General features: G+C 39.4%; 3 protein-coding genes across 3 annotated transcripts; 1 reads left to right on the top strand and 2 right to left on the bottom strand.

Annotated features, from left to right (window-relative positions):
- Positions 1-465: 465 nt before the first annotated feature.
- Positions 466-1,578, top strand: LOC110501821 (gamma-crystallin M3-like). The gene is made up of 3 exons (XM_021579661.2): positions 466-625; positions 848-1,090; positions 1,212-1,578. Exons 1-3 carry the CDS (start codon positions 596-598, stop codon positions 1,515-1,517), a joined length of 579 nt encoding a protein of 192 aa, XP_021435336.1. The 5' UTR covers positions 466-595; the 3' UTR covers positions 1,518-1,578.
- Positions 1,579-5,608: 4,030 nt separating this feature from the next.
- On the bottom strand, positions 5,609-6,548 carry LOC110501825 (gamma-crystallin M3-like). Its single transcript, XM_021579664.2, has 3 exons — positions 6,461-6,548; positions 6,073-6,315; positions 5,609-5,949 (listed from the first exon to the last, which is right to left on the bottom strand). Exons 1-3 carry the CDS (start codon positions 6,470-6,472, stop codon positions 5,668-5,670), a joined length of 537 nt encoding a protein of 178 aa, XP_021435339.1. The 5' UTR covers positions 6,473-6,548; the 3' UTR covers positions 5,609-5,667.
- A 3,592-nt stretch (positions 6,549-10,140) lies between these two features.
- On the bottom strand, positions 10,141-11,200 carry LOC110501823 (gamma-crystallin M3-like). The gene is made up of 3 exons (XM_021579662.2): positions 11,111-11,200; positions 10,671-10,913; positions 10,141-10,537 (listed from the first exon to the last, which is right to left on the bottom strand). Exons 1-3 carry the CDS (start codon positions 11,120-11,122, stop codon positions 10,232-10,234), a joined length of 561 nt encoding a protein of 186 aa, XP_021435337.1. The 5' UTR covers positions 11,123-11,200; the 3' UTR covers positions 10,141-10,231.
- Between the last annotated feature and the right edge of the window lie 4,513 nt (positions 11,201-15,713).

Raw genomic sequence — 15,713 nt, 5'->3', positions numbered from 1 at the left:
CAAAATATGAGCTTGTTTGAATCCAGTGTTTATAAATATTATACATGTGAACAAATGCTGTATAGCCTCCAAACATGTTTAAAACAGTAATTATCGTATATTGGATGGTCAGTTCTTACATCCAGAGCTCTGTCTATGAATCTGAGAGTGATTACATTTCTCCAGGCACATCTTTCAGCTTTTTACCAAAACAGAGGTGGGGTGTGCTTTGTTATTGTTTCAACTGTAGATTTCCCATTTAAGCCAATATGTGTGATTTCTTTTAAATGTCTTAAATCGTGTGCAATCTTTTTTTTTTTTAAGTAATGCTCAATGTATGGAGAACCTTCCATTTCAAGGCTGTTACTAGCTACTCTCAAAAGTCTTTATGTTACTTTGTTTGAGAAACAGCCAATTGAGAAGCAGCCTTTCTAAAGACAGTGAGGGATCCAGTCCCTGGAAATGTGGCCTCAGTACGCCTCTATAGCATGGTGCTGGGTCAGGGGTTTGAACAATGGAGCTAGGGATTCTTTAGGTTTGGTCAGGTATAAAAGAAAGGGTTAAACCCGGTAGGAAGTCAGTTCAGGAGCAGAAACCAGCAGTACAGTGAGCAAACATGTCCAACACCAGCATGAACATGGGCAGGGTAAGCACGGGGAAGTTTATTTTTTTAACTTATTCTTTCATTTTCATAGATTGTTCAACAAAAAGGCTGTAATGCTCTAGCACCCTAAACTACAACATGATAGTTGTACTTATCCCGATAACCTGGTTACCATTGTGACTGAATAGAATCGCAAATGTATCTAAAATGTTTGTTTTGTACAATTGTTTAATTTCAAGAATGATGATTCTATTTTATTTTCAGGCCACCTTCTACGAGGACAGAAACTTCCAGGGCCGCTCTTATGAGTGCAGCTCCGACTGCCCCGACATTTCCTCCTACATGAGCAGGTGCCAATCCTGCAGGGTCCAGAGTGGATGCTTCATGGTGTACGAGCGCCCCAACTACATGGGAAACCAGTACTTCATGAAGAGGGGAGAGTACTCAGACTACCAGAGTATGATGGGAATGAGCGATGGTTTCAGGTCCTGCCGCATGATCCCCATGGTAGGTTGAGATATTTAATCTTAAACTAGAATAATCTTGTCATTGAATAGAAATCTCTCATATCACACAAGTTTATAAATAATTTATCTGAACAAGGAAACCTGTTCTTTCCTCCTAACAGCATCGTGGAAACTTCAGGATGAGGATCTATGAGAGGGAGAACTTCGGGGGTCAGATGCATGAGATGATGGACGACTGTGACTCCATCCAGGAGCGTTACCGTATGTCAGACTGCCAGTCCTGCAACGTGATGGACGGCCACTGGCTGATGTTTGAGCAGCCCCACTTCAGAGGCAGGCAGATGTACATGAGGCCTGGAGAGTACAGGAGCTTCAGAGATATGGGCATGGGAATGGGAGGCATGGGCGGCATGGGTGGCATGAGGTTCATGAGCATGAAGCGTATCATGGACAACATGTCTATGTAAATTCTTCAAATGTTGTATGAACATTGTTGATTAAATTTGTTCCAATTTTAGAACTGCTAAATTGTCTTCTGTTTGTGATGCTTTTAGTCAGAGCACTTCATGTTTGAGCGTTTCACTATTTCACTCCCCACATCTTTAACATTTCAAAGTTTCTGTGTAGATATGATTCTGCACAGTAGATTTAAAAAAAAACTTTATTTAATTAGGCAAGTCAGTTAAGAACAAATTCTTATTTACAATGACGGCCTACACCTGCCAAACCCGGACAACGCTGGGCCAATTGTGCGCCACCCTATGGGACTCACATTCAAGTCCGGATGCAATGCAGCCTGGAATCGAACCAGAGTGTCTGCAGTGACATCTCAAGCATTGAGATGTATTGCCTTAAACCGCTGCGCCACGTGGGAGCCTAATGTACTGTAGGCTAGATGTAAAATAATATCCAGTGATATCTCGGCTCTTTAATTTAGAACATATTACTCGATCCTGCCATGCTATTTTGCAGTGCACAATTTTAAGGATTTTCATATAAACAAACTTTCAAAATCAAGGTAACAGTTATCGAAAACAATACATATAGGGTGAGGGGAATGTGAGCCACAATGAATTAGCATTTGTTTCCTTATCTAATATCTACAAAAGTAAGTATAAAAGTAGAAGAAAATAAGTACTATGTAACAATGTGTACCTAAATGTGTACCTACATATGTACCTTACTGTGTACAGTACCTACATTTGTACCTAAATGTGTAGTGTACTGTACCTAAATTTGTGCTTTACATAAATGTTTACCTAAATGTGTACTGTACCTAAATGTGCACCTAAATGTGTACTGTACCTAAATGTGTACCTAAATGTGTACTGTACCTAAATGTGTTAAAAATTTAGAATTTCAAGAAGCGATAATTGAGAATTTCAATAAGCATTTTTCTACGGGTGACCATGCTTTCCACCTAGCTACCCCTAGCCCTGCAACCCCACAGCAACTTGCCCAAGCCTCCCCTATTTCTCCTTCACCCAAATTCAGATAGCTGATGTCCTGACAGAGTTGCAAAATCTGGACCCTACAAATCAGCCGGGCTAGACAACCTGGACCCTCTCTTTTTAAAATTAACCGCCGAAATTGTTGCAACCCCTATTACTAGCCTGTTCAACCTCTCTATCGTATTGTCTGAGATCCCCAAAGATTGGAAAGCTGCCGCGGTCGTCCCCCTCTTCAAAGAGGAGACACTCTAGACCCAAACTGCTACAGACCTATATCTATCCTACCATGCCTTTCTAAGGTCTTCGAAAGCCAAGTTAACAAACAGATCACCGACCATTTCGAATCCCAACGTACCTTCTCCGCTATGCAATCTGGTTTCCGAGCTGGTCATGGGTGCACCTCAACCACGCTCAAGGTCCTAAACGATATCATAACCGCCGTCGATAAGAGACAATAATGTGCAGCTGTATTCATCGACCTGGCCAAGGCTTTCGACGCTGTCAATCACCACATTCTTATCGGCAGACTCAACAGCTTTGGTTTCTCAAATGACTGCCTCGCCTGGTTCACCAACTACTTCTCAGACAGGTCAGTGTGTCAAATCGGAGGGCCTGTTGTCCGGACCTCTGGCAGTCTCTATGGGGGTGCCACATGGTTCAATCCTCGGGCCGACTTTCTTCTCTGTATACATCAATGATGTTGCTCTTGCTGCTGGTGACTCTCTGTTCCACCTCTATGCAGACGACACCATTCTGTATACTTCTGGTCCTTCTTTGGACACTCTGTTAACTAACCTCCAGACGAGCTTCAATGCCATACAACACTCCTTCCGTGGCCTCCAACGGCTCTTAAATGCAAGTAAAACTGAATGCATGCTTTTCAACCGATCGCTGCCCACACCTGCCCGCCCGTCCAGCATCATTACTCTGGACGGTTCTGACTACAACTACAAATACCTAGGTGTATGGTTAGACTGTAAACTCTCCTTCCAGACTCAGATTAAGCATCTCCAATCCAAAAAGTCTCTGCTAGGTAAAGCCCTGCCTTATCTCACTGTTCACCATAGCAGCACCCACCCGTAGCACGCGCCCCAGCAGGTATACTTCACTGGTCACCCCCAAATCAAAATTCCTCCTTCGGCCGCCTTTCCTTCCAGTTCCCTGCTGCCAATGACTGGAACGAACTGCAAAAATCTCTGAAGCTGGAGACTAATATCTCCCTCACTAGCTTTAAGCACCAGCTGTCAGAGCAGCTAACAGATCACTGCACCTGTACAAAGCCCACCTGTAATTAACTACGTCATCCCCATACTGTTATTTATTTGATTTATTTTGCTCCTTTGCACCCCAGTATCTCTACTTGTACACTCATCTTCTGCACATCTACCATTCCAGTGTTTAATTGCTATATTGTAATTATTTCGCCACTCTGGCCTATTTATTGCCTTTCTGCCGTTATCCTACCTCATTTGCACACACTGTATGTATACTTTTTCTATTGTATTATTGACTGTATGTTTGTTTATTCCATGTGTAACTCTGTGTTGTTGTTTGTGTTGCACTGCTTTGCTTTATCTTGGCCAGGTCGCAGTTGTAAATGAGAACTTGTTCTCAACTAGCCTACCTGGTTAAATAAATGTGAAATAAATAAAATAAAAATACAAGTGTACCTAAACGTGTACTGTACCTAAATGTGTAGTGTACCTAAACGTGTACTGTACCTAAATGTGTACTGTACCTAAGTGTGTACCTAAATTTGTTTTGTACCTTCATGTGTACCCAAATGTGTATTGTACCTAAATGTGTACCTAAATGTGTACTGTACCTAAATGTGTACCTAAATGTGTACTGTACCTAAATGTGTACCTAAATGTGTACCTAACTGTGTTTTGTACCTACATGTGGACCTAATGTGTACTGTACCTACTGTAAATGTGTATTGTACCTAAATGTAGACCTAAATGTGTATTGTACCTAAATGTGTACCTAATGTGTACTGTACCTACTGTACCTAAATGTGTACCTAACTGTGTTTTGTACCTACATGTGGACCTAATGTGTACTGTACCTACTGTAAATGTGCATTGTACCTAAATGTAGACCTAAATGTGTATTGTACCTAAATGTGTACCTAATGTGTACTGTACCTACTGTACCTAAATGTGTACCTAACTGTGTATTGTACCTACATGTGGACCTAATGTGTACTGTACCTACTGTAAATGTGTATTGTACCTAAATGTAGACCTAAATGTGTATTGTACCTAAATGTGTACCTAATGTGTACTGTCCCTACTGTACCTAAATGTGTACCTAACTGTGTTTTGTACCTACATGTGGACCTAATGTGTACTGTACCTACTGTAAATGTGTATTGTACCTAAATGTAGACCTAAATGTGTATTGTACCTAAATGTGTACCTAATGTGTACTGTACCTACTGTACCTAAATGTGTAGCTAAATACATGCATTTTATATTTTATATTTTTCCTCTCTTTTTCAAAATGAAAGAAAAATTATAGAACATTTTCCTAATACAAAATAAAATACAACAATTAATTTGGAATTAATTTGGAAAATATTCTAGAATTTTTGTCTTACTTTGAACATGTGGAGTAGGTTGTGTACTTCAGTAGGACAAACATCCATATAATTATATTTTTGGATTACATTAGAAGGCTTTGCAAGGGATGTGTAGACTTTCACTAGGCACTGTAGCTACACATTGATACATAGCACTTACAACTTTTATACTTGTTTGCGATATGTGTAATTACACCTTGACTGGTTTCATAGATATACGATTTTGTAAACAAATGCAAATTAATTGTTGCTAATGTTCCTCTCACCCTATAATCATTGTTTTAGATAAGTCTGTTATTTTGATTTTGAAAGTTTCTTTGAAAATCCTTAAAATTGTGCATCGCAAAATAGCATGTAAAGATCTGAGATATCACTGGATATTATATTACATCCAGCATTCATCTATTGTACACATTCATGTCTACAGTACACATAAACTTTGAAATGTTAAAGATGTAGGGAGTGAAATAGTGAAGGCTTAAACATGGAGTGCTCTGAGTGTAATAATCACAAAAGAAGACAATTTAGCAGTTATAGAATTTGAAAACTATTTAATCAACAATTTTCATACATTTGAGGAATTTACATAGACATGTTGTCCATGATACGCCTCATGCTCATGAACCTCATTCCACTCATACCCATATCCCTGAAGCTCCTGTACTCTCCAGGCCTCAAGTACATCTGCCTGCCTCTGTAGTGGGGCTGCTCGTACATCAGCCAGTGGCCGTCCATCACGTTGCAGGACTGGCAGTCTGACATACGGTAACGCTCCTGGATGGAGTCACAGTCGTCCATCATCTCGTGCATCTGACCTCCGAAGTTCTCCCTCTCATAGATCCTCATCCTGAAGTTCCCTCGGTGCTGTTAGGAGGAAAAAACAGGTTAAATTGACAAGATAAATTATATGTTAAACTTGTGTAATAGGAGAGTTTTATTTTCAATAACAAGATTAGTCTATTTTAAGATGACATATTTTCAACCAACCATGGGGATCATGCGGCTGGACCTGATGCAGTCATTCATTCCCATCATACTCTGGTAGTCAGAGTACTCTCCCCTCTTCATGAAGTACTGGTTTCCCATGAAGTTGGGGCGATCGTACACCATGAAGTTGCCGCTCTCCACCCTGCAGGAGTGGCACCTGCTCAGGTAGGAGGACATGTCGGGACAGTCCTGGCTGGTCTCATAGGATCGACCCTGGAAGTTCTTGTCCTCGTAGAAGATGATCTGAAAACACAACAATAAAATACATGGAAATATTATTATCAAATAAATATTTTCAAAGATATTGCAATTATGATTTCCTTAACCAGCCATTTAGTCAAGCATTAAACATACAACTTAAAATTATAGGATGAAACACTCTGCCTACCTTGCCCATCATGGTTGCGGTTGTTTCTTTGAGCTGTGCTGCTGCTTCACTGGTGTCCTGCCTGTTTTAACACTTACTTTTATACCTGACCTAACCCAAAGAATCTGTGTGTCCCATTGTGTAAACCCCTGACCCAGCAACACAGTATAGAGGCCTGTAGAGTGCTGAAGTGCTTTCCCTACATTTCCATGTGACTGGGTCCCTAGAAGACTTTAGAATGGGTTTTTCCATTTAGAAGTCAATACAACTGAGCTTTTCAAAGCAGTATACAATGGTCTGTTTTACACATTTCAAAACACACCAGGTATTTAGTGAAACATGTTCAGTAAAAGTGTTCTTTTGCTTGAGTTAATTTTTGATGCTATAGCCGTGACATAATCCATAAATCTATACCAACAGCTTTCATTTTGGTTTCACATGCCAGTTAACTACTGTGTATAGATGCAAACAAATGAGTTAAGAAAATAGATAACAATCACATAGTTTGATGGATATGATATTAATAGATACATATTACAGTGTTGTTAAATAGTCACTCTTAAAGAAAATGAAATTGCCAGAACATTTATAATTGATTATAAATGTATTAATTATATATTTCCCTCATTCAATCATAAAAGTGTACCTATAATCTTCCCTATAGTTCACTGCCTCATCTTCTCTGTATTTGAGGTGTAAGATAGCTTGAATTCCCCATATTTATCACTGCAGTGTTCATATGAATTCTAACATGGTATTTGCTATTCAGCAGACACTTCTGTCCAAAGCGACTTGCATCAGTGAAAGAATGCATTTTCACATGGGTGACCCCAGGAGCAGTTGAACCCACGACCCGGACGTTGCTAGGGACATGCTCCTACCAAATGAGTCACACAGGACCACTATACATCATTTCCTGGGGCAGAATGATAACTTGAATTATGCTTGCATACCTCAATCTATAACTCAAAACTCCAATTCAGTGTATGACTTTAGTGAAAGTCTAAGCTAAGGCATTAAATTAGGATTAAGCCCTCGTAGAACACTGTAACATATTCTGTAGTCTTGGAAACCCTGCTTTAGCATGTTTTATTCTGGCCTTTGGTTTTTGTTATTGCCTAATCATTATACTATATTTGCTTCAACCTCTAAAAGTCTAAGCCGTTGGGAGGGATTTTACTAAGATAACATATGGAAGTGTTTTAAGCTGGATGGATCATTTAGCTATTTGATTTAGAATTTTAGGACCCCTTTAGGTACACATTTGGCCTTTACTACTATAGTCCATAGAAGCGCATTGAATAACACATTCATAAATAGAAAAAAAAGAGTCAAAAAATAAATGATAAGGAACACGTTTTTGAAGTGGTTGTCCTATATCTAAGAGATATAAGAAAGCTCAGGAAATATGAACACTTTTTTTAATAAGGAACACGTTTCTGAAGTGGTTGTCCTATATCTAAGAGATATAAGAAAGCTCAGGAAATATGAACGTTTTTTTGTCTGATTTGAGGATTAATAATGGTATATTTTGTTGAAGTTGAAGCTACTGTACATAACCGCTCCGTTGTTGGCAACTTAACATTTTTCTTTGCATCAGCTATTTGAACCACTGTTCTTAACATAAAGGCAGCAGGGTAACTTTGAAATATAGATACGTAATACCCTGCTTTGGTAAAATGCTATCAAAAGTTATGTCAAATCAGGAAATCAAGTTGAGATTGGAAAAAAATGAATAATAGACAACATACCATTTTATATAAGTCTGGTAACTAATCTTTTAAAGTTGAAACGGTTCATATTTTTATGGTAAGATTGTTTGACATCTTATCAGCCACTAACAACTAATAACAGAGATTTTCACTTTATGAACTCCCCCTTCCACGTACCCCCTCCCAATTTCAACACTGCTGGTGTAACCGCGGAGAGTTTAACACAAAACATGCAAATGGTTGGTAACTGATGTTCTGAACAAAATAAGGCAACTGTTAAAATCTTCAGGACCTATTACATGTCTAATTATTTGCCTTCATTAAAGGTCCAATGCAGCCATTTTTATCTCAATATCAAATCATTTCTAGGTAACAATTAAGTAACTTAATGTGATTGTTTTCAATTAAAACGGTCAAAAAGAAACAAACATAGCATCTTAGCAAGAGCAATAACTGCAATTTGTGTGACTTATAGATCTTTAATTTTGATTGAAAGCAAGTCTAAGAAGCGGTAGATCTGTTCTATATGTGCTATTTCTATGCTTCCCATTCTTAAGTTTCGTTTTTGCGTACACCATGTACACCAGCATTCAAACAGCTGAAAATCCAATTATTTTGGATATAGAAAATATATTTCACAGCGGTTTAGATTGAATAATGATTTTCAACACTGTCAAAAAAAAATGAAATTAGGCAAAATATTAGAATTTTTGCAACCAGGAAATTGCATGCGATTTCTGCATATTGCACCTTTAAGGTAGTCCTTGTGCCTTCCTATAGTACTCGACAATCCATTTATTCATGTTACGTAGAGTCGGCCAGAAGGCTATACTGGAAAACCTAACCTCTATCAAAATAAAAAGATGCCGGAGACGCAAAAGTTCTTCTGCGCAAGGGCGTTTATTTACAAAGTGATTCCGGAACAAAAACAACAGTAGTGCCATCAAACATATATATTATATATTACCTTATGGGCCAGCTAAAAAAACAATGCTACCCCATCCACAGCTCAATCCAAAATGCCTCTCCATGAACTGAAAAAGAGGCTCATTAATTAATTAAGCAATTACCTAAACAAACCTACATTTCCCATTTAACTAAACAAACATACTAAAGTATATACATCGCAACATGTTTATGAAACAATATCACAACATAACATTTACAAAATGACATCACTACTGACAGTGTCTTTCTATATGCACATTTACATTAATGAGCCATTTGGGACGGGCACTACAAAGTCAGCCCAATTCCCTTTGCTCGGGTCCTTATCCAGCATACCCGGAAGCTACAGAGATAGAGAGAGAGAGATGAAAAGAACAAACAAACAAACAAACAAACAACGTGCTCATCCACAACATAGATAAGTATAATAAATATTGCTTATCTTAAATATGAACACTGACAAGTGTGAAATGCATGTACTAAGACAGAAGTTAATTTGTGTGTCGACCCACATTGTTAACTTATCTTATAACGGAGCAGGGAAGAGTGATGAATGTGTGCGTGCGTTAAAGAACCAAATGCTGCCCGCGGCCAGTGACGGACTTCTACGTCACAATTCACAAACTATTTTGATAAAAGTATTGTAAGCAACTATTTTATGGTGATGAAACTAGCTAGCTTGTAAAATTAATTTATGTTTTTAATTATACACCAATTGTTATAGATGTAATTATGTTGAAGTAAATCAAATTCAACTACATTTTTTCTGTAAATGTAGGTTAAGTAACCATGTCTCAGAAACTCTAATAAGTATTTTGAAGAAAAATGTTGTTCCTTTTCAAAAGCACAAAAATGCTCCTTTTTCACTCTTTATATTATTTTCTTATTATTTGTATGTATTTTATTTCTTGCTTTTTTGTATAACAATATATTATGTATTAGTATGTAGTAGATAGTTATGATTTTTTAAAAACATTTTATGTGGTATTTAAATTAAAGTAAATATACCATGTCACTGATAACAAATCACTCAAACTCAGATTTTGTTTTTTGTTTTTTATTTTTTTAACCTTTCATGAATCGTCCCACAGAGACCAAACAGAAATACATTTTTCATTAAACATTGGAGCATTTACATAGACATGTTGTCCATGATACGCCTCATGCTCATGCACCTCATGCCACTCGTGCCGCCCATGCCTCCCATTCCCATGCCCATATCCTTGAAACTCCTGTACTCTCCAGGCCTCATGTACATCTGCCTGCCTCTGAAGTGGGGCTGCTCGTACATCAGCCAGTGGCCGTCCATCACGTTGCAGGACTGGCAGTCGGACATACGGTAACGCTCCTGGATGGAGTCACAGTCGTCCATCATCTCGTGCATCTGACCTCCGAAGTTCTCCCTCTCGTAGATCCTCATCCTGTAGTTTCCACGGTGCTGTTAGGAGGAAAGAACATCATAGGGTTACTTTATTGATCAGTGAAATTATTAACAAACTCATTTTGTATGAGAATACCACCATCAAAACATACTTTATTTTCAAGAATAGATTTACCAACGTTCAACCTACCATGGGGATCATGCGACAGGACCTGATGCATTCCCTCATTCCCATCATACTCTGGTAGTCAGAGTACTCTCCCCTCCTCATGAAGTACTGGTTTCCCATGAAGTTGGGGCGATCGTACACCATGAAGTTGCCGCTCTCAACCCTGCAGGAGTGGCACCTGCTCAGGTGGGAGGTCAACTCAGGGCAGTCGGAGCTGGTCTCATAGGAACGACCCTGGAAGTTCTTGTCCTCGTAGAAGATGATCTGGGGATGACATAGGGTCTGTGAGTAATACTGTCATGAAGAGAGAAGCTACAATATATAATTAACTAAATCAACATTGAACTTTAATTACATTTACCCCAAAACTATGTCTGACATTCTGAAATTGTTGTAGATGTCAAACAGTCTATCACATATAGATAGAAGAGACAGAGGGAAAATGATGCTCCGGTTCATACCTTGCCCATCATGATGACGTTTGTTCTTCAGGACTGCACTGTGACTGCACTGAATTCCTGTCTGTTTTAGCCCTAACTTTTATACCTGTCCAACACCCAAAGAATCTGTGGCCTCTCATTGTGTAAAGTCCTGACTCAACAACACAGCACAGGGCCTACTGCTCAGTGTGGACTCAAAGGGTTATTATCTGTCTCTTTATGCTTTTCTGTTGCAGGTGCATCTGTGTCCATATTGTGTTCAACATATAAAGAGTAAAACAGAATTTTCTAAACATTCATGACAACGTATTATACATATAGTGTATAATTTTTAGTCTATATATGTAAAAACATGGTTGTTACATCAGGTATTATAGCAATATGGCGATTGAACTTGACATTCGTGTCTGTCTTTATTCATTATTGTAGAATACATTCTGAAACATATTCCTTAGAAATGTTATTAAATATTTAACACTTTGTCATTATTCTGGCCTAACCCTATCCCTAGCCCTAACCCTAGCCCTAGCCCAATCCCAAGTATGGCCACTATGTTCATTCCAAAACAAGAAGACAGATGGGTGTTCAACAATGGCCTGTGAGATACATTGAACATTGTTGTTGTTTCAAATTAAAAGAAGGGGGATAAAGATGGGCGGGGGTTACACCGGAACTAGTACACTATAAGTGGGGTGTATGGGGACATCATTAAGTGTGACACAAGATGCACCACGTATGAAATGCTATTGGTGAAGTAAACATTGGACATTTACACCAGCAGTAACGTTGTCAGACTCCCTTATTCGCGATTGCATTACAACAGCAACATGTCCATTCCATACACAGTCTAACTCTCTTGGATTACATACTAATGTTTATCTCCAATAAAGTCAAATCTCTTATTTTCACTCTCAAATGTCATCATGTGAACATTTGGGAAACGGAACAACTGTTAGTATTCTAGCTCCAGTTTAGGTTCAGTTTATGGTCAGGCATGCTAGTGACTGGATAAGGTTAGGGTTAGTTTAAAAGTTAGTTAACAAAAATATGACACTCACCGAGTCAAACAAAAACATGTCTGGTGTTTCAGTAACCTGTTGTCCAACTTCCCATATACTGTATCCACATGTTGACTTCTCTTTTGTAATACTTCAACATATACTGAGGAAACAAAACATTAGGAACACCTTCCTAACATTGAGTTGCACTCCCTTTTTCCCTCAGAACAGCCTCAATATGTTGTTACATGGACTCTACAAGGGGTCCAAAGTGTTCCACAGGGATGCTGGCCCATGTTGAATCCAATGCTTCCCACAGTTGTGTCAAGTTGGCTGGATGTCCTTTGGGTGGTAAAGCATGAAAATCCCAGCAGCATTGCAGTTCTTGACTGCAATCCATGTTTCAATTGTCTCAAGGCTTAAAAACCTGGTTATGGGATTTACAAGGATTTACCACCCAAAACCAGTCCTTTTCCCGGGATAAATAACTGTGAGAAACCAGTAAATTATAAACATTATTTATGCGAACAGCATGGCGTGAAATGGAACAGTTAAATTACATGTGATCTCTAAATCTGTCTTCTCTAACGCCTCTGCATGAATCATCAACGCTCAGGGTGGGGACAGACAGGCCATCTCAGTATGGAGTTCAGTTCACTATGCATGTGTAGACCTATCATCTCGGTAACTTTTTGTTGTTGTTGTAGGCCTACATTTGCTGCAGCATAGCCTATGCTATAGTAATATAAAGACCTTATACTTGTCTAATTTACCCATCTCCATCTGGCATTCGGGGGTCACCTTGTTTTTGAATTATAAAGATGTTTTATGTTTTATTGCAGCTGCAGAGTTTTAGAACAGCCTATAACTGGAATATCTATCATTGCTTTAAATCAGTGCACGGCTGAGCTCTCTTTCACGGAAAAGCTAGAGTAGAATAGCTTCCTAGACATAATTTTTGTCTTACATTTCTGATATCAATAAAGAATTTGAACAGGGACGCAACCTTTTTTTTTGCTGAATGTTAAATACAGCAGCCAATAGAACTCACGGATATAGCAGTTATTTATTCAGACCCGTAACCATTCAATCTTCATGAAGAGAAGTGAAAGCCTTCTGCATCAAATTCTAGTCCTGTATTATTCAAGGTTGTCATTTGAATGATGAAGATAAGGACAATGAAACGTATTTCAATTAACTGTTGAAAGCGAGAAAGGAATGAAGCAACAACAGAGAGAGAAAGAGGAGCTAGGCTAATAACATTTGGGGAAATATTATGAAAGGTACAGTTGAAGTTGGAAGTTTACATACACTTAGGTTGAAGTCATTAAAACTCGTTTTTCAACCACTCACAAATTTCTTGTTAACAAACTATAGTTTTGACAAGTCGGTTAAGACTTCTACTTTGTGCATGGCACAAGTCATTTTCCAACAATTGTTCACAGACAGATTATTTCACTTATAATTCACTGTATCACAATTCCAGTAGGTCAGAAGTTTACATACACTAAGTTGACTGTGCCTTTAAACAGCTAGGAAAATTCCAGAAAATTATGTCATGGCTTTAGAAGCTTCTGATAGGCTAATTGACATAATTTCAAGTCAATTGGAGGTGTACCTGTGGATGTATTTCAAGGACTACCTTCAAACTCAGTGCCTCTTTGCTTGACATCACGGGAAAACCGAATAGAAATCAGCCATGACCTCAGAAAATAAATTGTAGACTTTCACAAGTCTGGTTCATCCTTGGGAGTAATTTCCAAACACCTGAAGGTACCACGTTCATCTGTGCAAACAATAGTACACAAGTATAAACACCATGGGACCACGCAGCCGTCATACCGCTCAGGAAGGAGACGCGTTCTGTCTCCTTGAGATGAATGTACTTTGGTGTGAAAAGTACAAATCAATCCCAGAACAACAGCAAAGGACCTTGTGAAGATGCTGGAGGAAACAGGTACAAAAGTACAAAAAAGACTACGGTTTGCAACTGCACGTGGGGACAAAGATTGTACTTTTTGAAGAAATGTCCTCTGGTTTGAGGAAACAAAAATAGAACTGTTTGGCCATAATGACCATTGTTATATTTGGAGGTAAAAGGGGGAGGGTTGCAAGCCGAAAAACACCATCCCATCCGTGAAGCCCGGGGGTGGATGCACCATGTTGTGGGGGTGCTTTGCTGCAGGAGGGACTGGTGCATTTCACAAAATAGATGGCATAATAAGTGAGGAGAATTGTGTGGATATATTGAAGCAACATCTCAAGACATGAGTCAGGAAGTTAAAGCTTGGTCGCAAATGGGTCTGGACAATGACCCCAAGCATACTTCCAAAGTTGTGGCAAAATGGCTTAAGGACAACAAAGTCAAGGTATTGGAGTGGCAATCACAAAGCCCTGACCTCAATCCTATAGAAAATGTGTGGGCAGAACTGAAAAAGTGTGTGTGAGCAAGGAGGCCTACAAACATGACTCAGTTACACCAGCTCTGTCAGGATGAATGGGCCAAAATTCACCCAACTTATTGTGGGAAGCTTGTGGAAGGCTACTTGAAACGTTTGACCCAGGTTTAACAATTTAAAGGCAAAGCTACCAAATACTAATTGAGTGCATGTAAACGTCTGACCCACTGGGAATGTAATGAAATAAATAAAAGCTGAAATGAATCACTCTCTACTATTATTCTAACATTTCACATTCTTAAAATAAAGTGGTGATCTTAACTGACCTAAGACAGGGAATTTTTCCTAGGATTAAATGTCAGGAATTGTGAAAAACTGAGTTTAAATGTAGTTGGCTAAGGTGTATGTAAACTTCCAACTTCAACTGTATATATGCGTCAGCCTGCTAATTTTACAAATAAGCCCTATTATACACTGCTCAAAAAAATAAAGGGAACACTTAAACAACACAATGTAACTCCAAGTCAATCACACTTCTGTGAAATCAAACTGTCCACTTAGGAAGCAACACTCATTGACAATAGATTTCACATGTTGCTGTGCAAATGGAATAGACAACAGGTGGAAATTATTGGCAATTAGCAAGACACCCCCAATAAAGGAGTGGTTCTGCAGGTGGTGACCATAGACCACTTCTCAGTTCCTATGCTTCCTGGCTGATGTTTTGGTCACTTTTGAATGCTGGCGGTGCTTTCACTCTAGTGGTAGCATGAGACGGAGTCTACAACCCAGACAAGTGGCTCAGGTAGTGCAGCTTATCCAGGATGGCACATCAATGCGAGCTGTGGCAAGAAGGTTTGCTGTGTCTGTCAGCGTAGTGTTCAGAGCATGGAGGCGCTACCAGGAGACAGGCCAGTACATCAGGAGACGTGGAGGAGGCCATAGGAGGGCAACAACCCAGCAGCAGGACCGCTACCTCCGCCTTTGTGCAAGGAGGAGCAGGAGGAGCACTGCCAGAGCCCTGCAAAATGACCCCCAGCAGGCCTCAAATGTGCATGTGTCTGCTCAAATGGTCCGAAACAGACTCCATGAGGGGGGTATGAGGGCCCGACGTCCACAGGTGGGGGTTGTGCTTACAGCCCAACACCGTGCAGGATGTTTGGCATTTGCCAGAGAACACCAAGATTGGAAAATTCGCCACTGGGGCTCTGTGCTCTTCACAGATGA

This window comes from Oncorhynchus mykiss, chromosome 22 (genome assembly GCF_013265735.2).
Source record: "Oncorhynchus mykiss isolate Arlee chromosome 22, USDA_OmykA_1.1, whole genome shotgun sequence".
NCBI classification, from domain to species: Eukaryota; Metazoa; Chordata; class Actinopteri; order Salmoniformes; family Salmonidae; genus Oncorhynchus; species Oncorhynchus mykiss.
The sequence above is the reverse complement of the archived record's forward strand: the minus strand, read 5'-3'. Positions and strand labels throughout refer to the sequence as shown.